This window comes from Harpegnathos saltator, unplaced genomic scaffold (assembly GCF_003227715.2).
Source record: "Harpegnathos saltator strain DR-91 unplaced genomic scaffold, Hsal_v8.6 scaffold426, whole genome shotgun sequence".
Taxonomy (NCBI): domain Eukaryota; kingdom Metazoa; phylum Arthropoda; class Insecta; order Hymenoptera; family Formicidae; genus Harpegnathos; species Harpegnathos saltator.
Window position 1 is genome coordinate 265154 of NW_020230235.1, and position 24307 is coordinate 289460.

The 24307-nt window shown below is 39.0% G+C and overlaps 1 protein-coding gene across 1 annotated transcript in view; it reads right to left on the bottom strand.

Annotated features, from left to right (window-relative positions):
* Positions 1-1616: 1616 nt before the first annotated feature.
* LOC105186657 (neurotrimin) overlaps positions 1617-24307 on the bottom strand; it is a 98984-nt gene continuing 76293 nt past the window's right edge. Inside the window, exons 9-10 of the mRNA XM_025301520.1 lie at positions 1934-1993; positions 1617-1774 (exon numbers count right to left, since the gene is read on the bottom strand). Coding sequence (XP_025157305.1) covers positions 1647-1774; positions 1934-1993 — 188 coding nt within the window. The 3' untranslated portion in view covers positions 1617-1646. The remainder of the gene's footprint in view (positions 1775-1933; positions 1994-24307) is intronic.

Below are 24307 nucleotides of genomic sequence, written 5' to 3' on the forward strand. Positions count from 1 at the left end.
TGAAAGTGCTGCTCAGCCAAGCCATGAGTCATCGATCGGAACAAGTGGTAATCGGAAGGAGCAATGTTCGGTGAAAACGGTGGGTGAGGTAGGATTTCCCATTTGAGCGTTTCCAAGTAGGTTTTGGCCGGTTTTGCAACATGTGGCCGAGCGTTGTCATGCTGCAAAATTACTTTGTCGTGTCTCTCCTCGTATTGCGACCGTTTTTCCTTCAATGCTCGGCTCAAACGCATCAATTGTAGTCGATAGCAATCCGTGATGGTTTCGTTGGGTTTGAGGAGCTCATAATATACTACACCCAGCTGATTCCATCAAATATAGAGCATGAGCTTGGAACCATGGATATTTGACTTTGCCGTCGATGTTGATGCCTGGCCGGGCTTACCCTATGATTTTCTACGCTTCGGATTATCGTAGTGTATCCACTTTTCATTGCCACGATACGTAGTCACATAGTCACAACAGGACGCAAAAAAAACCTTTCCTTTTCTGCCGTTGGAGCAGCTGTTCACACATGAAAAAACGCCGTTCGACATCTCTCGGCTTCAATTCGTACGGCACCGAATTTCCTTGCTTTTGAATCATTCCTAATGATTTTAAACATTTGGCAACTGTTATGTGATCAATTCCTAATGATTCTGCAAGTTCATTTTGCGTCTGACATAGGTCGTCATTGAGTAATGCTTCCAATTCTTCGTCTTCAAACATTTTCGGTGCGCCAAAGCGTCCTTTATCTTCAACATCAAAATCATTATTTTTAAAGCGTCTAAACCAATCTCTGCATGTTGTATCCGATAGAGCATGGTCGCCGTAAGTCTCCACAAGAATTCTATGTGCTTCAGCTGCAAATTTTTTTTGAAAAAAGTAATGCAGTAAAATTCCCCGTAAATACTCTTTTTTTGGCACGAAATTCGACGTTTAACGCTATGAAAAAATATGTTGTTTACGCTTCGGGGGAATAACATATACTGTCACTTCGAACCTTTTTTTCTATCTCGCAGGGGAAACCCCTTATGGGTACCCCCAGACCCTGGGGAGAGGGTCCGGGGGTTATGTGGGACTCGCACCCACTAAAACCCCTGCGGGACACCGTCCGGAGGGTGCTATGTGGCGGGCGAAGGAATAGTTGCTGCACTGCTTCTACCGCCCGCCGTACCCTATGTCCCTTTAGGGCCCCTCCTGGGCGCCACGCATCGCGAGACTTGTGTGGAGGAAATGGTTGGGGGAGGACGGGAGAGGCGCCCCTGGCTCGCAAGCCAGGGGTCCTCAATCTCACTTCGAACCTAATGGTGGAACTTCACGATGAAGTTGGCTGTAGTATTGCCCGATGCAAAAAGGCTAAGATAATACCATCTGTCGGGAAACAGCGAGAACTTATTCAAGTCCCCAATAATTATTCGATTTTGATTGGCTGTGTTTGGTAAATAATAAATCAATAAAATCTCTCAATGTTATCGCTGAAAATATGATGGTATGAACCAACTATATGAAAATAATTAATAAAGATAATTCCTTGTACGATTTAATCACAACATATTGACGTTATAGTTGATAGCAATAATTATGACGCTAATTATTTGATATATATATTACAACAACCTATTTTATATTCTTATTCACATTGAATACATCACTTGAATTTATTGTCAATTGTTATAATCGTAATATATAATGTACAGCATACTTAAAATTAATAACACTTTCGTTTGATTACACGATCCATTCGCATCAGCTGCTAAAGAATACTGCTGTGACATAGGCGTCAATTTCACAACTACAAAGAAATATACGTAATAATTAATTAAATTAAAAGATTAATTTTCATTCTTATTTATCCCGTAATAAAATCTTAATAATAAATTCATTAAACAGAAATCGACTAACTAAAAACTAAAAATTAAAAACCGTCATAAAAGTGAAGTCTTATATTTACCTGGCGCTGTGTTTTGTTCTTGATGGCTATCTATTTCAAAATTTTCGTTATAGCCAATGGCTGCAATGTATAAAATAAAATATATTAGATATGATCTATGCACACGAGTTATTTCTTATATTTTTATCTTATATGGCTCATTATAATTCATCCAGCCGAATATTTTGAAAAGTGAGATCGGTAAAATGTTTCAAATAAAAATTGCATGGGGATTTTAAGGAGAAAATAAAATAGTAACAATAATTTAACGTTGGATAATCGATGGTTGAAGATGATGTGAAGTTCATCTTCAATTTTTTAAGTACAAGTACTCTGTATTTTTCATTACGTATTCTTATATTACGTTGAGAGCTTTTCAGAATATTGTTTGGGGGCTCGTCCGGGATAAGATCGACGTTGTGCGGGAGCATTGATGCGATTTTTTTTTTATTATCCGAGTGAAAAGAAGTGTTATGAGAAATGTTACATTCTCCGATGGCAACGCGGAGTCAAACAGCAGAAGCCCGTCAGGCGGTTGCGGCCGGACAGGAAGCAGAGACAGAGGCTCCGACGTTGATAGCAGCGATGCGAGAGTTGCGTCAGCTACGTGAGGAGCGGGAACGAGAGCGACTGGAGCTCCAGGAGTTGCGACAAAATCGGAGGATGAAGCAGTAAGGACAAGGGGAAAACTGTCAAGGTCAGTGTCAAAAATTTCTTAATTTAAAACCCGATATTTACGACAGTACTGAGTTTTTTTATGAATATGTCTCTCAGTTTGAATTAGTTGCGCGAGCTAATGTATGGAGTGAGGGGGAAAAGGCTTTAGTTTTTGCGACAAATTTGAGAGGGAAGGCGCGTTCAGTTTTAGATGGGATAGAACAAAATTTAGATTATAATGAGTTGAAATCGAAGTTAGAATTACGTTTTGGAGAAAGTAATTCTTTTCAGCATTCTTATTCTCAATTTATTAATAGGAAAATTAAAATTAATGAAGATTTTGCGTCTTATGGGGGGGGGGGATTAGAAAAATTAGTCAAGTTAGCTTATTCAGAATGTAAAAATGAAGTTCGTGACAAAATAGCTTGTGCCCAATTCATTTTGGGATTATCAGAAGGCCTAGTTAAACAAATATTACAGCTTGAGGAAATTGTTTCTTTAAAATTAGCAATAGAGCGTGCGAAAATTATTCAAACGATTTCGGAAGAGGGAAATTTTTCAAGTAAACAATTTTGTGAAAGAGAATTTAATTTAAATGTTCAGAAAACGGGAAATTTTGCTCGAAGAAGGGAAATGGAATTTTCACGGAATGAACGGGGTAATTTACAAAATTGGCAGAAGAATTTTAATAATAAAAGGAAGAATTTTAATTTAATAATAGGGAATGTTAGAATTATGGAAGTAAGGAACATTTTAGAGCACAATGTCCTGTTTTTGTTAACAAGCAATTAAACTAGGTTTTGCCGAATGGGACGGGGAGTATTCGGCAAAAGAAAATGAAACCCCGATAGAGAATAAGTTTAGGTTAAGTAGAATTAGAGAAAATTTTTGTTATTATAGTAAAGTTAACGGAGAAACTTGTATTTTCAGGATTGATACGGGTTCTGATGTCACTATAATTTGTGAGAAATTTGTAAAGCCTCCAAGAAGGAGGATTGAAGTAAAAAATTTTCTTTTGTATCCCACAGGGGAAAAGGTTCCTGTACATTTTAAAACTAATGTTACGATTGAAATAGGAAAATTTATATTAACAATGCCGTGTTACGTCCTGGAGGAGAAACGCAACTTGACGCTTGCTTTCGCAAGCTCCGACGTACTCGCAAGTCTGCGGTGCAGATCAAGGATCGGAATAACCCCTTTATCTGGCGCGGGCGTACGTCGGTGGTCCTTTATTTAGGTCAAGGAACTGTATCCTTTTACCTGGGATAGGACCGTGAGCGACGGTTCAGGGAAGGGAGAATTTTTTGGTTGAGAATAATTATTTGGAAAACGTGATTGGCTTACAATTACAAACAACTTGTTTTATTAGTAATTAGACGGATATTTATAATGAAATAAAATTTATAAGCTTTTATAATGTGTACGTATACATATATGTATAAATAATCGCGGTCTGAGCAAAATTCCGTGTTCGTTATGTCCGACTGTGATCGAAAAGATTGGCCACTGGCACCTGATTTAACAATTAAGGCGGAATGTCAAGGGACTAAAAAAAGGGAAACAAAGGAAACGAAAAGAAAAGAGAGAGAAGAAAATGAAAAGACAGAGGTCACTCAGGCAAAAGAAAATATAAATAACTTACTGCTGGTTCTATGATGTTAGTTGACAATGAAAAGTGTAATTGCTACGTGTCTGTGAGGATAGACCCAAGTTGCGCCAAGAATTAGAAACTGGTCTCAGCAGGATCTCTCGCAATGTCTCAAGGATGCACGAAATCGTTGCACAGAAGAATTGACAACTGAAGAACTCTGATCTGCCTCACTAGTAGGGTTGGTTATTAAGAGATCCTGAAGGGGTGTTGGAGAGAAGACTCTGTCCTGGCTGCGGGTCGGTCGGGAAGAGAAGTAGAAGTGGCATAGCCTTTTCATTTTATCAAAAACGTCACCTTGGTCGAGAGATGGGGTTTGAGAAGTTGCGTCAGGCTCCAAAGTTTATGTCCAAATATGGGTATAGGATTTTGTTGCAAACTTTTCGGAGGTAGGGTTTTAGTGGGATTCTTAGATAAATATGATAAAGGTTCGGGTATCTATGGCAGTAAAAGATTTCAAGGTTCCGCTAGGGTTAGTCAGAGATTATGCGCGATAAAAATCTATAAATAACATGGGAAAGCATGAGTTTCCGAAGATCAAAGGCTAGTAATATCATATAACAGCATGAAAGATTGTCTGGTCGGTCCGTCTTCAAAGAAAATTATTGCTCCGAACGGGAAGTTATTTAAGGTTATTTGGAGAGGAGATATATGGCTAAAATGACTCAGCGGATCTTTTCCGACGGAAATAGAGGAAACTCCGGTGATTAATGCAGAGAGAAAAAAAAGAGAAATCTGTGTGTGTGACGTCACTGTTCTCGGAGGGTCGCGGAATATGAACATTTGGTCGTATAATATAAAATGCAATCCGCCCTACTTGACAACAAATTCAAAGTATGCGGAGTCCGCAGGACATAACAGCCGGTTTTTATTGCTGATATTGAGGAATGCATTCTTGGGTTAGATTTTCTTTCAATGACAGGGTTAGAAGAAAATTTACAATCTATTTTGGGAATAGTTCAAGAGGAAATTTTATGTTCTCGCATTAGGGAAAAAGTGCAAGTTCCTAACTTTTTGAAAGAGTTATTTGATAGAGATTCAGAAAATTTAAATCTTGAACAAAAAAAGGAATTTGCTAAGCTTTTAACTGAATTTCAGGATGTATTTTCGGAAGAAATTATTGCAGAAGGTTCTAATTTATTGGAGCATAAGATTGAATTGACAGATTCTCGTCCAATAAAGCAGATTCCTCGTCGAATCCCTTTTCATGTTCGTTCTGAGGTAAATGGGATTATTAAGGAAATGTTTGAGAAAGGAGTAATTGAGGAGTCGCAGAGTCTGTAGGCTTCTCCAGTTGTTTTAGTTAAAAAAAAGAAGGGACGTTACCTTTTTGTGTAGACTATAGGAAATTGAATTCTGTAACATTAAAAGATTCTTATCCGATTTCTCGAATTGATGACATTTTAGATCAGCTGTCAGGGAATGTTTGATTTTCGACTTTAAATTTAAAAAGAGGATATTGGCAGGTGAAAATTCGTCCGGAAGATAAAAAACGGCGTTTTCTGTAGGAGGACTTTGGCAGTTTACTGTTATGCCGTTTGGGTTATGTAATGCGCCAGCGACTTTTGAGCGTTTAATGAAGCGAGTTCTTCGGGAATTATTGTCGAAAATTTGTATGGTTTATTTAGACGATGTAATTATTTTTAGTAAAACATTTGAGGGAATGATTAAAAATTTGAGAATTGTACTTTCACGTTTTAGGTTAGCTAAATTAAGTATAAATCCAAAGAAGTGTAGTCTTTTAGGCAGATCTGTGAAATATTTAGGTCATATAATTTCTGAGAGAGGTGTTACTACAGATCCTGAGAAAATTATTGCAGTAAAGGAGTGACCGGTTCCTCAAACAAGAAAACAACTTAGAAGTTTTTTTTAGGATTTAGTTCGTATTATCGGAGATTTGTTAAAAATTTTTCTTTAATTGCCAAGCCCCTTTATACTTTGACGGAAAATAATTCCAAATTTATTTGGACAAGTCAATGTCAGGAATCTTTTGAGAAGTTGAAAGAAAATTTAATTTCTTCTCCAATATTAGCTTTTCCCAAAGAGCAAGGAAAATTTATTTTAGACACTGACGCTTCAAATCATGGTATCGGAGCAGTTTTATCTCAAATTCAAGGAAATTCTGAGAAGGTGATAGCTTATTATAGTAGAGTTTTAAGTAAATCAGAAAGTAATTATTGTGTGACACGAAGAGAATTGCTCGCAGTAGTAGATTCGATTAAATCGTTTCATCATTATTTATATGGAAGGAATTTCATTGTTCGTTCGGATCATATTTCGTTAAGATGGTTAATGTCTTTTAAGGAATTAGAAGGACAGTTGGCTCGATGGTTGGAGAGACTCCAACAGTATGATTTTGAAATACAGTATAGAAAAGGGAGTTCTCATCAAAATGCTGATGGACTTTCTCGCCGTCCTTGCAATTTAAATTCTTGTAATTATTGTAGTAAGATAGAACAAAAAGAAATAATTAATAAAGTTAATGAAGTTGGTCGAATTATTTTAAGAGGTGGACAAGATTGGAGAAAAATTCAATTAAAAGATAAGATTGTTTCTATATTTTTAAGAAAAAATGAATTAGGAGAAAGTCCTACTTGGCATGAGGTAATTTCTGCAGGAGCTGTTGCTAGAATTTATTGGAAAATGTGGGATTGGGAAATGTGGGATTAGTAATAAATAAGGGAATTTTATTTAGAAAGTGGGAATCAGTTTCTTTGAATAAACAAGTTTTTCAAATAGTTTGCAACGCGATTTCTTCTCGCCGTCGGCAAACTGCCGTCGGCCCACGCGCCCCGGCCGCTCGCACTCGCACTAAAGTTGTTGGGCGCCAGGTGCAGCGGGCTGCACCGATCACCAACACGAAACGAAAAACTACCAAATGGCCGAGACACGCGAATTCGACGGGACCGGTAGCTCCTCAATATTTTAAGTCGGTAGACGGGAGGGTTCGATCGGGAATCCGGGAAGTGATCGGGAAAACACAAGAATAGTACTGCGCGTTTTGATTATCTCACTTTTATTTCCCGGGAATCGGTACGGTCCGACCCCTCGATACGGTACATTCCGCTGTGTGCTCTCGCGAATTCGGGACTTGCTCTGCGCTGACAATTAGTTCGAGACACGGTACGCACGGGATACCGAAATAGAAAATCAGGTGGACGGTCTTACACAGTCGGGAACCTCCCGGCGTAGTCCTTCGATCTCCCTCCTCCGCTCGCTCCTACGCAACGCAGCCACCAACGGTAACTCCTTGGGCGAGTGGAACACCACAAAAACTTTCCCTCTCGCTAACGGCAAACGACAATCCTTTTTTAGGCGATAATCAATTCGCAGTACTCGGAAGTAGACTGACGAAGTAAGCGATAAGAGAGAGCGAAAACGGGAGTTCGCTCTTTTATTTGCTCCCAAAAACAGTGTCTCTCCTTTCTTCCTTGTTGTGTCTCGAGGCTCTTCTCTCCCCGTTCCTCGTTTTCTCTCCCAGTACGGAAATCCTTCCGCGGATCTTTGTTTTCGATCCACGGGGCGGGTGTTCGGTCTCACTCTCGCGCGTTCTCTCTCTCTCTCGCGCTCCCGCTGTCTTTGCGCTCCTAGACCGGCCTTGTCTCGCATGCGGTCACGCTTCGAGCACGGGAGCGACGATAGATTCGCTTGATATTCCTACGGGCCTGTGGACAACGGAAACGGCAGCGAGAATCTTTTGAGGCGATACGGGAGTAGGTAATAAGAGAGATAAGGAGGAGCATTCACCTGAGGTGGCTGTCCGGGCGATAGGTGATGTCCTCTTCTTCCTCCTGGCTCCTCCGGTCTTGATGGTCGGCGCAGGAGGTCCAGGGGTACACAGCTCAGGGACGCGGGACCGTCACACTTGCGCGCTCTTATCACTAATAATAATTAATACGGGGGGGCAATGCGTCTCCTCTCCCCCGCAATTCTCGCGCGATACCTTCCCCCCCCCCGCAAACCTCGCGTAAGGACCGAGGGTTCGCACTGTGACGGGCGCCTTCACGGCCGCCACGTCACAAGTTGTTGGTGAGAAAATTGTTAGCATACTTAAGGAGGCTCACGATTCTCCTTTTGGTGGACATTTTGGTATGAATAAAACTTTAGCTAGGATTCGTCGAAATTTTTATTGGGCTATTTGCAAAAAAGATGTAGAAGACTGGTGTAGATCTTGTGAGATCTGTATTGGGAGGACGGGTCCTTCTAGTAAAGGAAAATCACCGCTTCAGATTTATAATGTTAGAGCTCCATTTGATAGAGTTCAATTAGATATTTTCCACTTCCAATTAGTTTTTCTAAAAATAGATTTCTCCTTGTTATGATAGATTGTTTTTCGAAATGGGTTGAAGCAGTACCTCTCAAGAATATAAGAGTTTCAACGGTGGCTGAAGCGTTTGTTAATCATGTGATTAGTCGTCATGGGGTTCTTTTAGAAATCCATACTGATCAGGGAAAATGTTTCGAATCTAAACTTTTCCGGGAGCTTGCTTATTCGTTAGGAATTAAGAAAACGATTGCTTTGCATCCTCAGTCAGATGGTCAAGTGGAGCGACAGCAGAGAACAATTTTAGATTATTTTTCGAAATTTATTTCAATTCATCAGAGAGATTGGGATCGATGGATTCAGATGTGTCTTTTAGCTTTTCGTTCATCGAAACATGAAACTATGAAGTTTACTCCAGCAGAGCTTTATTTTGCTCGAAATCTTCGTTTGCCTCTTGATCTTCAGTGTGGAATTTCTCCTAATGATGAAGAATTATTAGAAGAAATTCCTTTGTTCCTTTTGTTCCTTTATTAAAAAAAAAATTGAATATAATTCATAATTTAACTCAAAATTCAATGATAATGAAATCAATAAAAGTGAAATCTTCACATGATAAAAAAGCTAAGGATGTTAATTTTAAAGAAGGGCAAAAAGTTTGGTTGTTTAATCCGCGTCGCATTGTAGGAAGGGCTCCCAAACTTCAGAGAAATTGGGAGGGTCCTTATGAAATAGTTAAAAAATTAAGTAACGTTGTTTACTGTATTCAACAATCTTCTAAGCATAAAAAAAATTGTTCATGCAGATAGGTTAACTACTTATCAGTTTAGGAAAAGATATTAAAAGTTATTTTTATTGCTGTAGATTTTAGTTAAAATTGTAAAAAACAGATACTCTCTTTTTCTTGTGTGAATTTCAGGAAAAAATAAGGCTGGTTGTGAAATTGATGAAGCTTGGATGACATCGAAAAATCTAAGAAGGCCACCTTACTCACGGTTTTTGACCGAGGTTTTCCCGTGAGCCAGAAGGCGAATGCCAAGGTGGGGGTAAGGGGTGTTCTCTTAAAGAACGTTGGGTCCACGGGTTATATCCCCTCCCCTTTATCCGAAGAAGGAGCTGAAGAGCGGTGAGCTGAAACTTCAAGAGTCACGTCGACAATTTTTCGGCCTGGTAGCTGTTGGGACAAGAAATGGCGTAGTCAAGAGAACCTGAGACAGCAGTCCAGGTTGTGACAAGGAATCGCCAAAGATGCCTTGGAGCAGCAAAGATGGTGTGAAATTTTTGAAGACAGACTCGTAGAAGAGCATTGAGAGCAACTTTTCCATGAAATTGTCGGGACGACAATTTTGGAAGAGGGAGGGCAGTGCTGCGCCCGTGCCTTTGGGGGACATGTTATCCCCACGCTCCTAGGAGTGGACTGCAAAGGAATCGAGTAGAGATTGTTTGACAGCTGTTGTTGTCAAGGAGGTTGTTAAAGAAAAGAAAGATTATGAGATGAGAATATAGTCGCCCCAGTCTTGTCACGGCGAACGGACGTATTAATAAAGCTTCTTTCGTTTTGTTAATTCTGTTATTTTTCTTGCGCAAGGGCGCAACAATATTATAATATTTTCTCATTAAGAATTTTCTGAGGTATAAGATGAGTCATTTTAATCAATCTACTAGAATATTTCATAATCTTTACATTTGAGACAAAACATTTCAGACAAAAATTATCCGATTTAGAGAGAGCTATCAAATGCGCTAACTAGATTATGGGCTCATAATTTTGGACTTGATAAGGACCAATTTTTATAAATAACCCAGTAAACACAGTTACATAACAGTTATATTGTCGTAATAACACGTAATATGTGTATAATATGTGTACGTCACAAGCACATACATGTTAGTTGTAATTTCCCACTTATAAAAAGTTACAGTTATACAGGGTGATCCTCCGAAATTCTTACATTCGGAGTATAGGACATGATATTTTATACTAAAACAAACAACTTTTTCCTTTAGCAAAATTGCGTCCAACAAGTAGTTTTTGCAGAAGAACGTGTTAAAGTTAATGAATAAGCGCTCTTGTCTATGTAGCGCTCAGGGTCGGCGCGTGCGCCTCATTCGTGTGTACTTAGTGACTAGTATTCATAAGTAGTCTTTTAAGATGCTCATACGGCTCTGTTGTGATTAGTTTACGACTGTAAACTGTAAAATTTTACTGTAAAACTGTACAAATACGACTATACAATCTTAAGATTGTACAATCTTAAGACAATCTTAAATAATAAGAATCAATTATGAACTAAACAATACCGGGATTTCACAACACGCAAAGCATATTATTAGTTACATTTGTTTTTATTTTCAGATGATATTGTGCAATCAAACAATTTTTTATTTATTTATTACGTACGAAATAAAGGCAGTACTTATTGTATTAATTTTTCATTATTTAATCAATACGGAAGAAAGTCAAATCCCGATATTGTTCATAATTGATTCTTGTTATTTAAGATTGTCTTAAGTACAGTTTTAAGATGTAAACTAATCACAACCGTATGAGCGTTATGAAAGACATTACTTATGAATACTAGTCACTGACTAGGTATATAGTACGTGAGTAAGGCGCGCGTGCCTGTCCTAAGCGCTACATAGACAAGAGCACTTATTCACCAACTTTAACACGTTCTCCTACAAAAACTACTTATCGGATGCAATTTTGCTAAAGGAAAAAGTTTTTTTTTTTTTGATAAAGTATCATGTTCTATACTCCTAATGTACGAATTTCGGATCACTCTGTATAACAGAAATCTTAATACATGTTACTAAAATGTTATATAGCTGCTATATAACTGTAATATTATTGTTATACAAAATATTACTCCTAATTTTCTCGTGTCTTGCGTCCGTCGATAGCTTCGATTCCAAGCGGTAACATCCATGTGCTGACCGCGCTAAGGCTCTACTTAACCTGACAATCGAGTGGCACGCAGTTATCCCAATGACTCCAACGATGTTCTTGTGACTTGTGTCTATATAATGTATGCTTACAGTACTCACAGAACATTAGAACCTTTCCTGTCAAAAATTAAAACAATGCAACAACATTCGATATGCGACGAATATCAGTATAGGCAGTATAGTATAATGATTAACCCTCAAAAAAGTAGTTTGAAACAAGTACAAATAAAAATTTTAATTACTAAATCTAAAAACACTTTTGAAAAATATTATTTCAAATTCTGTTTCTCATCAACATGGATTTTTTAATAAAATAGAGCTTTTACTTTTTAAAATGATATTGTATAAATATAATATTTTAATGAAACAACTCAAAATCAAACAAGTAAGAATATTAAACCAAAAAAAATTTTTCTCTGTGTGAGTTTTGTATAATATACAAGCATTCTTAAATGTTTAAATAATATAAGTGCGGATATTCCCAAGAAAACAGGAACATTGTGTCCACGTGAAATCCATGTGGTTTTGTACATACCACGTAAATACAACGTGTGTTCCACGTAGATTTGATGTACGTCTTTATGGAGATATACATATCAGTATGCATTACGAAACGTCAATATAAATAGGTCAATATAAATAGGCAATACGGTCTATTCAAGCGCGATGAAGGCATTAAAAATACAGAAAAACATAGTGTTACGTCCTGCGAACTCCGCGTACTTAAAATATTTTTTTAATAAGTAAAGCGAATTAATTTTATATTACTTATTACAAGTTCATATGCTCATACCTAACGAACGCGTTCCCATAATTCCTCGAGCACGATGACGTGAGAGATCACGCCATATATCGGCAAAAAGATTCTCGTAGTTCAATAGTTCTAAGAAAAGAAAAATCATTCAATACTGGATGGTCGTAAAAGTTCGCATATCATAAAATAGATATCCCTCGGTTCAAAAGGTTCTGAAAAGAATTTGGGAAACATCTAGCGTGCTCGACGAATCCAAAGGGCAAATAAATCGCGAATACGGAGAGATAGGTAACGTGAAACAAAACCGGCGCCGCCCGATCTAAGATCCTGATTCAACAATCCCATCTGCCAGATAGCCCTTATCTGCAGTCTCTATCTAGCAATCCTATATTTAAAATACTTTATTATTTTATTACTCTCACACGACCTCGACTCTCTCCACATCCCCCTAACTGTTACTCCGAGAATCCCACGGTACACCATTGGATGGTGTATACCTTCTCTGCTCATATCCTCAACGCAAAAACTTAGAAGTGCGGATTCACCTTCCACCCACTACCCCAGAAACGAGAAAAACCTATCCCAAAAACAATACCTCTCCTATCAAATCATCCCAACCCAAAAGAAGGAGTAGACTGTTGCTTAATCCTCCTCTACCTCCTAACTCCGTATTTTTAATGGCCAAACTTTCCCCGACTGCTTCGATTTTCTCTAATCAAAATCAAAACCTAAAACTGCATACGGCCTCCACCTCCGAAAATTCCACCCTATTTTATTTCCACCTCCTCCTCAGCACTTTATAAATATCTTTGCGTTCTGTGCCTTTTCGTCTTCTCCTTTTGTCTTGTTTGATGCTATCATCACGCTTGCAACTACGCTTCACCCCATCCCAACGCTGCACAAGTTCAGACGTCACCCGGGGACAAGGACTGTTGCTATTCAGCATCCGGACTAGGAGTTAAGGCCGTCTCCAGTCAACAAACCATCTTTTTCAACTCCGGTGTAATATACACCATAAAGTAGTTAGTCCTTTTTATTTTTATTATCTATTGCTTCTTTTCCACAGTTCACCACCTTTTTTGTTCCCAACCCTGACGTTGTTCGTGTTCGGTGCCCTTGTTTTCTAGTGGAAACGGAATTTTGCTTAGACCGCGAGAATTTCGAGATCGAATCAATATTATTGATAGCGCAAGACCGTCCGGATCATGTTGTTCGACACGTCGACATAAATAGTTTAAGACTCTCTCGTTCTTCTCTTTTGTTTCTTCCTAGATCTCACCTTTCATCTCTTATTCCCTGATAACCTTGAGTCGTCCCATAGACGACCGGTCTCATATAACCTCTCCTTCTCCTCCCTTCAGTCCTTTGCGGGCAGCTTCTCCTCCGTACCTCCCCTTTACAATATCACTGCCACGAGCCAGTATCCGAGGTTTCCATACAGCCTTGCTCCGTGGCTTTATCCAAATCTACTCATCCTCTTCCGAATCATCTTCACCGCGATCTTCACCTTCTCCTCATGCTTCCCCGCCACCGCGACGAGACGTAGGTATAGCGAAATGAAACACAAATAGCGGCGCTTTGTCCTTTCCCTAGCTGCGCACCGGCAACAGTTGCTGAATCGACTGCGCTGCGCTCTTGTCGAAATAGTTTTTCCAATCATCTGTGTAGGCGCGCTCCCACTCCTCAGATTTCTGTCATTAATAACTCGATAATTATCGCGAATCTCGCAAAACGGTATCAGACATTTATGTTTGTCTTAACCCTGGTTTACAATAGGTGATTTAAGCTATAAGAAATTAACCAACGGCAGTTGATTATTTTCCTCACATTCAACTGTAATTGGATAATTTCTTATAGCTTAAAGCTTAAATTACCTATTGTAGACCAGGACTTAATCTGCTCTATGTCTCCACGAGCTCTGTAACATTAGTTATAAGCAGAGTTGGGAAAGTTATTTCGTAAAAGTAATTAGTTACAGTTACAGTTTTCTTCACTAAAAAAGTAATTAGCTACAGTTACAAGTTACTAAATTTTAAAAGTAACATGTTATAGTTACAATTACTTAAAATGTAACGAGTCGTTACTTTTCTATAATAAATGTACTATTATTTTAAATTTCGTAATTGTGTAAATTTCAAACTAATTTAAATTATACCTTAGATAATTATACTTTATTCTGAATATAAAATATTATACATTACAATGTTACTTTATTATAAATATATTGAATAATGAATAATATTTCGAATACTTCCACATATGCTGGCCATGACAGTTTAAAATCCTTTTCTAATGATTGCAATGTCTTATCCATAGCTTCAATTTTTAAGTAAGTAAGAACCACGCAGTGTACTTCACGCTAAACGCAGATTATGTTAACGACTAAGGACTGACGACGCGCGATGGAAATATCCAATAGGAATATAATTTTTTGAGAGGAATACAGATTGCGTTCGAAGAGGAGATTATTAGTTCTATTGCGTCATTTTACCCTTGTTTTATATCTAATGAATTATAAAGATAGATGACGCAATAGCACACTTTCCGAACGCAGCTAGAATAACTAATGCTTATTGGATATCGAGCATCGCATGCATTATCATGCTACCCACAGATGTCTATACTATAGACATCTGTGGTACTACCAGAAACTTAGGTTTAAAATATATAAAGTAAAATATATAAACTATTAAAGTAATTATTAAATTAGTTACCAAATAAATGTAACTAAGTTAAGTTACAGTTACAAATGGAAAAACGGAACAAAGTTAAGTTATAGTTACTAAAAAAAATAACTGTAACTGTAACTTCGTTATAAATAACCAGTTACTTCCCAACCCTGGTTATAAGACACTTTGTATAACACAATTATTCATGCAATCCATTAAAAGCTGCAAATACTTTCTATTGCGAATAAAGGTGAGTTCCGATAGAGAAAGAAATAGCAAAGCAGAAGTAACAAATAAAAGAAATGGTGGGAAGCTAATCAATCAGAAATTCTATTCCGCTTTTCCGTAGATGCTTTGTTGTATAGTTCTATATTTTTCTGTATTTTTAATGCCTTCATCGCGCTTGAGTAGACCTATTTATATTGACGTATCGCCTATTTATATTGAGGTTCATAATGCATACCAATATGTATATCCCCATAAAAAAGTACGTCGAATCCACGTGGAACGCACGTTACACGTTCACATGGAATCCGCAAAACTACATGGATTTCACGTGGACACAATTTCCTATTTTCGTGGGAATATCCGCATTTGTACTATTTAAACGTTTAAGAATGCTAGTATATTATACAAAACTTACACAGAGAAAAATTTCTTTAGGTTTAATATTCTTACTTGTTTGATTTAGAGTTGTTTCATTAAAATATTATATTTTTACAATATAATTTTCAAAAATAAAAACTGTATTTCATTAAAGCAACCATGTTGATGAAAAACACGATTGGAGATAATATTTTTCAAGTTTTTTTTTAATTTAGTAATTAAAATTTTTTATTTAGACTTCTTTGAATTTGTTTCAAACTATTTTTTTAGGAAGTTATCCATTATAACACTCCATTATCAGTAATTTTGAAACACATCCTATACTGATATTCGTCGCATATGGAATGTTGTTGAGTTGTTTTAATTTTTGACAAAAAAGGTTATAATGTTTTGTGAATACTATAAGGATACATTACAGTGGCGTGCAAAACTTTTGAGCCACACAATTATTATTATATATTCATTTCATAATGAGCGCTAGAAACTTTACACATATATATAAACGAAATGTATTTATTTGTCCTACAATTATATAAACTTTACAAACCCTTAATAATTCTAAATACTTTATTTTTACACAATGTCTTATTACAAACAGTGCAAAGTATTGCGCCAAAAAGTTTTCTTATGCATAAGAAAAAGATATTATTCAAATAGTAACAGAAAGTATTGTCAACATTTTTTTAAACTTAATACTTTGTTGTCATGCCTTTATAAGCAATCACTGCAGCACAACGGCGAGGCATTGATGCTATTAAATTAGAAATGCGATCTTGAGGTAAATTTTGCCATTGAATTTGCACATCTTGCCACAATTCAGCTTTATTGGAGTGTTTCTTATTTCCTGTACGTAGTTTGAGTTCTTGCCACAAATCCTCAATAGAATTCAAGTCCGGCGATTGCGAGGGCCAGTCAAGAAAACGTATTTTTTTCACGATGAAAAATTCTTTTATTAGTTTTGATGAATATTTGGGATCGTTATCTTGTTGGCAAATCCAACCACGTGGCATGTTTCGAGTTGCATATGGCAGCATATGCTGTGTTAATATATTAGGTGTAGTAAAAAGAAATCCATTATTTTTGCATGAAATTGAAAGCTTTAATTACCATAGTTAGAATGATCCGATTTAGATCAAATATGCGCCGTTTTGTTCGATAACTTGTTGCCATTTGGAAGGTAATTTCATTATGTCTCTCTCATAGAAGCCCTCGTCCCTATTGGCAAAAAATTGAGACAGTCGATTTTCGCAAGCCTCTCTTGAATCGAATTTTTCACCAGCAAAATTGTTCGCCATGGACAGAAACAGATGGTAATCACTTGGTGCCAGGTCCGGACTATAAGGTAGATGCATAAGAACCTCCCAACCAAGCTCCCGGAGCTTCTGGTGAGTCACTATCGATGTGTGTGGCCTGGCGTTGTCCTGATGGAACACAATTCCTCTCCTATTGGCCAAAGCTGGCCGCTTCTGGGCGATTGCTTCCTTCAGACGGTCCAATTGTTGACAGTACAGTTCCGAGTTAAGAGTTTTGCCGTAGGAGAGCAGCTCATAGTAGATAATTCCCTGCCAATCCCACCAAACATACAGCAAAACCTTCCTGGCCGTCAATCCTGGCTTGGCCACCGTTTCCGCCGGCTCACCGCGATTCGACCACGACCGTTTTCGCTTGAGGTTGTCGTAAGTGATCCACTTTTCATCACCAGTGACCAACCGCTTCAGAAATGGGTCGATTTTGTTGCGATTCAGCAGCGATTCGCAGATGGAAATTCGGTCCATGAGGTTTTTTTTCGTTAACTCGTGTGGTACCCATACATCGAGCTTCTTTTTGTATCCAGCCTTATTCAAATGGTTCCAAACGGTTTTTTGTACAATCTTTAGCTCTTGGGCAATCGAAACAGTGCTTACATGACGGTCGGACTCGACAATGTCCATGATTTTATCGATATTTTCGATAATTGACCTTCCAGTGCGTGGTGCATCTTTGACATCGAAATTACCGGAACGGAATCGACGAAACCAAAATTGCGCGTGATTGGTTGTTACAGTATCAGGACCATAAACACTATTCACATTTTCAGCCGCCTGGCTTGCGTTTTCGCCTTTATCGAAGAAAAACTGTAAAATATAGCGTATTTTCTCTTTGCTAGTGTCCATCTTCGACGCGCGCTCAAACAAAACTGTGTCAACTAGTCACAAAACTGTCAGAAAAGTCTTTTTAGTACGAAATCTCATCTTTCTAACGCCATCTAGTAGAACCCGATCGGACTTATATAACGCGAAATATAGATAACTAAAGCCATCTATTGGAAAAATAATGGATTTCTTTTTACTACACCTGATATCTCGATACATTATAGCATTAATAGTACCCGTGATCTCAACCAATGGACCAACTCCATTATAAGAGAATGATCCCCAAACCATTACGTTACCTCCACCATGTTTTACGGTAAGAATTTGGTATCTTGAGTTATACACAGTCTGTCCCAGATCCAATGAGACTGGTCTAAAAAAAATACAAAGCGTTTATTATTTTGATTTTTTATTCTTGTTTATTTAAAATAGTCTCCTTCTGAATCAATACAGCGCTGGAAACGTTCGACCAATTTTTCGAAACATTTTTTATACTCATCGGCTGAAATGGCCTTTAGTATGGCGGTCGAAGTCTTTTGGATGACCAGGTATCGAAACGATTTCCTTTCATCGCCAATTTCAGTTTGGGAAATAGCCAGAAGTCGCACGGAGCCAAATCAGGTGAATACGGTGGTAGAAAGAAGGAGGGCGTACTAGGTGGCGACGGGACGCCGTGCGTTCGGGACCTGCATCTCATTTTTCGTTCCGAGGAGAGAAAAATATCGAGAGCACGGTAGTCGCTAGACCGGGAATCGAACCCGGGTCTTTCGCTTGCCGGGCGACTGCTCTAGACCACTGAGCTATCTGACGCTCCACGCTCACGACACTCTCCCCTCCCCAGATAACGTTGAGAGTTGTCGTTCGGAAGCGACATCTCTAGTGCTATCCCGAGCGCACGGCGACTACAGAGAGAGGCATTGTTACTTGTACCTGGTGGTACAAGCTGACAGTCTCTCAAAGTCAAAGGTTGCTATCCTTTTAAGACCTGCTGTCCATGTATGCCGGCCTCCACCGTTGCCCCTCCTTATCCGGTGCAAATAATAGAAATAAGCCCCGGGGTCGACGCCATATTTTGGCTGCCCCCGGGCGCTTGGACACGTTTTGCAACGCGCCGAAGGGTGATCGATAACAATGATGCCTTTTTTGATCAAGAATTCATGTACCATAATGGCTTTGTGCGATGGTGCATTATCGTGCAACAAAAACCAACTGCCTGGCTCTCGATATTCCGGTCGAACTCGTCGAATTCTGGCCCACAATCGTTGTAGAACTCCCAGATAATATCTGGGCAGACACACAGCGGTCGTTTCGAAGAATTTCTTTGACTTTCTCGATGTTTTCTTCATTGCGAGTGGTTTTTGGCGGCGGTGCTCGGTCATCGTCTGCAAGGTCCTCACGACCCGGAATCGGTCAAACCAACGGAAAACCTGTGCACGGGACATGCATTCATCCCCGTACACATTTTTTAGCGTTTCGTACGTTTCTGCACCACTTTTACCCAATTTAAAAGTTGGTTTTTCGACCGACGTACACAAAGTGACTTTACATAAAATGTCAAACCACAGTGAAATATCAACCGAATTCGCTCAAATTTTGAGGTTAAGTAGATGAAGGGTAGAACATTCACCTACCATCATTCACTCATAGATATCGCTGCGCTAAGAACTTTGATGGAACCAGTCTCATCGTACCTGGGACAGACTGTATATCTTGTGCCTGTTGGACGTCGTATATACTTTCTACCGTCACTTCCGAATAACTGAAACTTTGACTCGTCAGAGAAAAGTATTTTTCACTAATCAACTTCAGTCCAATGTTCAAATTTCCTTGTAAAATCTAATTCAGCTTTCTTATTTTTTGCACTAATTAATGTTTTTTTTTACACCAGCACGTCCTAAAAGGTCTACTTCCTTTAGACGTCGAGATATTGTACTTCGACTAATATCAGCAAGATTTTCTTCTCGTAGTTCTCAAGAAATATCCATGGCAGTTTTTCTAATATCTGCTATCGACTTTCCTTTAATCATTTTATCGACGCACTTTGTAGTTTTGCAAGGTCTACCGTTTCGTGGTTTATCAGCTAGAGAGTTCGTCAATTTATATTTAGCAATAATCCTATTTACAGTACTTTTATCAATTAATAAGCAATTAGCAATTTCACGAGGAACCTTTCCTTGTTGAGAAAGATTAATCACAGCTTTGCGTAACTGAAGGCTTGTATGTTTCGACATTGGTAGACAATAGACTGAAACTTAGTTAAAGCAAATATTTACGAAGGAGTTTCATAAGAAACGTAAACAAACCGGGCTCATAAAGTCACAACAAAAATATGGCTCAATACCTTTGAACACATGTAAATATTATATGATTAAATAATTAGAAGCTATGTAATTTCAAAATTTTATAACTGTACTATTATTTGTAAGAATGTTATGTCAACTATTTTATATAATTAATTTTTAAAGCAAATCAATATATTGTCATGTATCTTAAAAGGACACTATGGCTCGAAACTTTTGCACGCCACTGTATACTACGAGGGTTGTCCCAAAAATAATGCATAGCACTTTCTAGCGGGCGTTGTAGGCAACGTAGACAGCTGATCGAAGCGTCAGTGTGTAGATTGAAGTCTTAAGAGCACGTTGGTATCATATGGTAGTGGGATTCGTTTAAAGGGAAAATGCCAAAAATTCGGAAAGACAACGAGAACAGTCCGTCGGGTCGGATTTCAGGAACAGAGCAACGTGCGTATATTCGCATCGAAACAATGCGCGGTAAAAAAAGTGCCCGAAATTCATGCCGCGTTAAAAGAAGCGTGTGGAAGGTTTATTGTGATTCGTAGCACAGTACAGAGGTGGTACACGAAGTTTTGTGCCGAAAGAACAAAAGTTCGTCGCCAACAGTCGAAAATGAAAGAAATGATGATCTTTGCCTACGATAAACAGGGCGTAATCGCCACAGATCGAGTTCCGAGGGGTACTAGTGTCACTGGAGCGTACTACAAAAATTTTCTTCAGAATGTCTTGCGCCTAAAAATCCGTAAACTGCGTCCAGGAATGTTGCAAAGTGGTGTGTTGATTTTGCACGATAATGCACGCCCGCACATCGGTGCACCGGTCATCGAACATCTCGAAAAATACAGCTGGGAACGGCTCCGCTACTCAGCTTATAGTCTTAATCTGAGCCCACCTGACTTCGATCTCTTTCCCAAAATGAAGGAATCCCTTCGGGGGGTGCGTTTTCCGACGCTGGAAGTGCTCCGAAGAGAAGTGACCCGACAGATTCGGATGCTTAATAAAAACGGGACGCTGAACGGAATTCAAGCACTTCCGCGCCGCTGGCAAGTGTGCATTGATAAAGGAGGAGATTATATTGAAGGCCTGTAATCACTTGTATCTTCTTCAATAAATATTTTTTGAGTTAGAGCCAACTGTGCATTACTTTTGGGACAACCCTCATAGGTGCGCAACTAAGTTTACGGGTTTCACACATGGATGGCGCTAACGATACATGTAGTCAACATACATATCTGAAGTTGTGTTTTTTTATAGCTTGGACATCTGTTAACAATAACCAGTCGTAATACCAACACATCGCAACGCAAAAATATTTTTTCTAACAACGAAGATGTCGAGTTTTGTGCTAAATAAACAGCATTTGCGGGAAGCTTTGCTTTTCTGCTTTAACTTGAAAAAAAAATGCAGCTGAAGCATGTCGTTTGCTTGAGGAGGCCTACGGCGAAAATGTACCATCGAAAACGAGCTGTGAAGATTGGTTTAAACGCTTCAGAAATGGCGATTTCGACACTGAGGACAAGGAGCGCTCCGGAAGACCAAAAACAATTGAGGACGCCGATCTGCAAGCGTTATTGGATGAAGATGATATGCAAACACAAGATTAACTTGCAGAGGCATTAAACATGACTCGCCAAGGTATTTCCAAACATTTACATGCCATGGGAGAAATTCAAAAGGAAGGAAAATGGGTGTCGCATGAGTTGATTGAGAGACAAATGGAAAATCGAAGAGCCACTTCCGAAATTTTGCTTTTGCGGCATGAAAGAAAGAGTTTCCTGCATCGAATTGTTACTGACGATGAGAAGTGGATATATTTCGAGAATCCCAAACGCAAAAAATCGTGGCTTTCACCTGGCGAAGCAACAACATCAACGGCACGGCCAAATCGTTTCAGAAAGAAGACAATGCTCTGCGTTTGATGGGACCAGAAAGAAATCGTGTACTATGAGCTGCTGAAACCGGGCGATACTGTCAATGGGCATCGCTACCGATAACAACTGATCAATTTGAACCATGCATTCCTTGAAAAACGGCCAGAATAGGACACGAGACACGAACGAGTGATATTGCAGCACGGCAACGCTCCGTGCCATCGCACTTCCATAGTCCAGAACATCATCAGAACGCTGAAATAGGATCTGCTACCGCACCCGCCATATTCACCAGACCTGGCCCCTTCCGATTATCACTTGTTCCGGTCGATGGCGCATGGCTTGGCTGGGCAACACTTAGCCAATTTCGAAGAAGTGCAAAATTGGTTGGATGAATGGTTTCGGCCCAAAGACGCGTCGTTTTATCTCGGTATTCATGTATTGCCAGAGAGATGGCAAAAATGTGTAGCTAGCGAGGGACGATACTTTGAATAAACCATTTTTTGTATTTCTCTTGAAATTTTCCATTTTCCATTGATCAAAAGAACCCGAAAACTTAGTTGTGCACCTAGTATATTCATTTAAAAATTTTCCAGCTAATTATCTCGAAAACTATGAAAGATATTAAAAAAGCTAAAACACGTGTTCCACGATTTCAAAGGGGAAGGAGAATGGCAGTTTTTTATTTGGAGGGCATTTTCAAAATCAGTTGAAGGTCAATTCAATTTTTTAAACTAGAAAGCACATTTTTTTATTATATCCTCTTTTTCTACCAATTAATTTGAACAACTTTAGTCTGAAACATTTTTTTATTTGCCTAATATTTTTTTAAGATGTTTAAGAAAAACTTGATAACTTTTTCAATATTTAACTTACGATATCTCGCTAACTATTTGTCGGAAGAAAAATAATATTATACTTTTTTTACTTTATTTACCGTCAAGAATATATTACTATAATAGTGTCCTAACTTTTGTTAACTTATTGACCTTTGGAAATTTCAAAATTATTAAATTAGCGAAAGTAATTGTTTGGAAATTCATTTCCCTGATTTCATGATAAGGCATTGAAGCTTGGTAATGGACTTCATAAAGATAAAGAATAACGTTTTGGGCCTGTTAGAGAGAATTTCGCAAAAAATTACAAAGGACGAAATATTATTAATTTTGGACATAGAATCTACGAGGGTGGTCCGATAAGTAATTAGCCTACAAAAGAAAAACGAAAATTTTGGAAAAGTGGTAATTTATTTCTCAACATAGTCTCCTTTTAGCTCGATACACTTGACCCAGCAACGCTCCAACTTCTTTAACCCGTCTGAAAAATACGTTTTCTCGAGGTCTGCAAAGTAGGCCTCCGTGGCGGCGATGACCTCCTCATTCGACTCAAATTTCTGCCCGGCGAGTGACTTTTTCAAGTTTGGAAACAAAAAGAAGTCGCACGGGGACAAATCTGGAGAATACGGTGGATGGGGCAGCAGTTCGTAGCCCAATTCGACTAATTTGACCGTGGCGAGAGCGGAGGTGTGAGCCGGTGCGTTGTCATGGTGGAAGAGCACTTTTTTCTTCGCCAAATGGGGCCGTTTTTTCTGCAATTCGGCGTCGAATCGGCCCAATAATTCGGCATAGTACAGCCCTGTGACCGTTTTGCCCTTCTCCAGGTAGTCGATGTAGATCACACCTTGTGAATCCCAGAAAACGATGGCCATCACCTTTCCGGCCAATAGGACAGTCTTCGCCTTCTTCGGAGCACGTTCGCCGGGTGAAGTCCACTGTTTCGACTGTTCCTTGGTCTCTGGTGTGTACCAGTGGATCCATGTTTCGTCGACGGTCACGAAACGACGCAGAAACTCCTTCGGATTGCGCTTAAACAGCGTCAAACACTGCTCTGAAGTGGTCTCACGGTTGCGCTTGTTGTCCGGAGTGAGCAAACGCGGCACCCATCGCGCCGACAGCTTTCTCATGCCCAGAATTTCATGCAGGATATGACCCACGCGGTCTTTTGAGATGCCTACTGTCTCAGCTATCTCGCGCACCTTCAATCGGCGGTCTGCCAATACGAGATCGTGGATTTTTGTCATGTTATCCTCCGTGGTAGCCGTTTTCGGGGCATCTAGGCGTGGCTCATCAAAAACCGACGCGCGACCACGTTGAAACTCGTTAAACCAATTTCTGATGTTCGCCATCGAAGGAGAAGAGTCACCGTACACAGCATCCAAGCGATCTTTGATTTCGCTGCACGATTTCCCTTCCAAAAACAAGAATCGAATCACCGACCGATATTGCTCTTTTTCCATTTTTCTAAAATCCGCGGACACGCCCGCTTCCACACGCGGTCAAAACAAAACTACGAGTCCGATTCGGCTGAAATTTCGACAGTAGCCGTCTACGAGAATGTACTACACGATAGTAAATTTCTCTTGCGATAGTGGCGCCATCGGGCGGTGAGGCTAAGTACTTATCGGACCGCCCTCGTATATATATAATGAAACATGTTCATGTTCTCAACAAACACAGAATATAACTGTTATATAACATAGGAATAACATGTA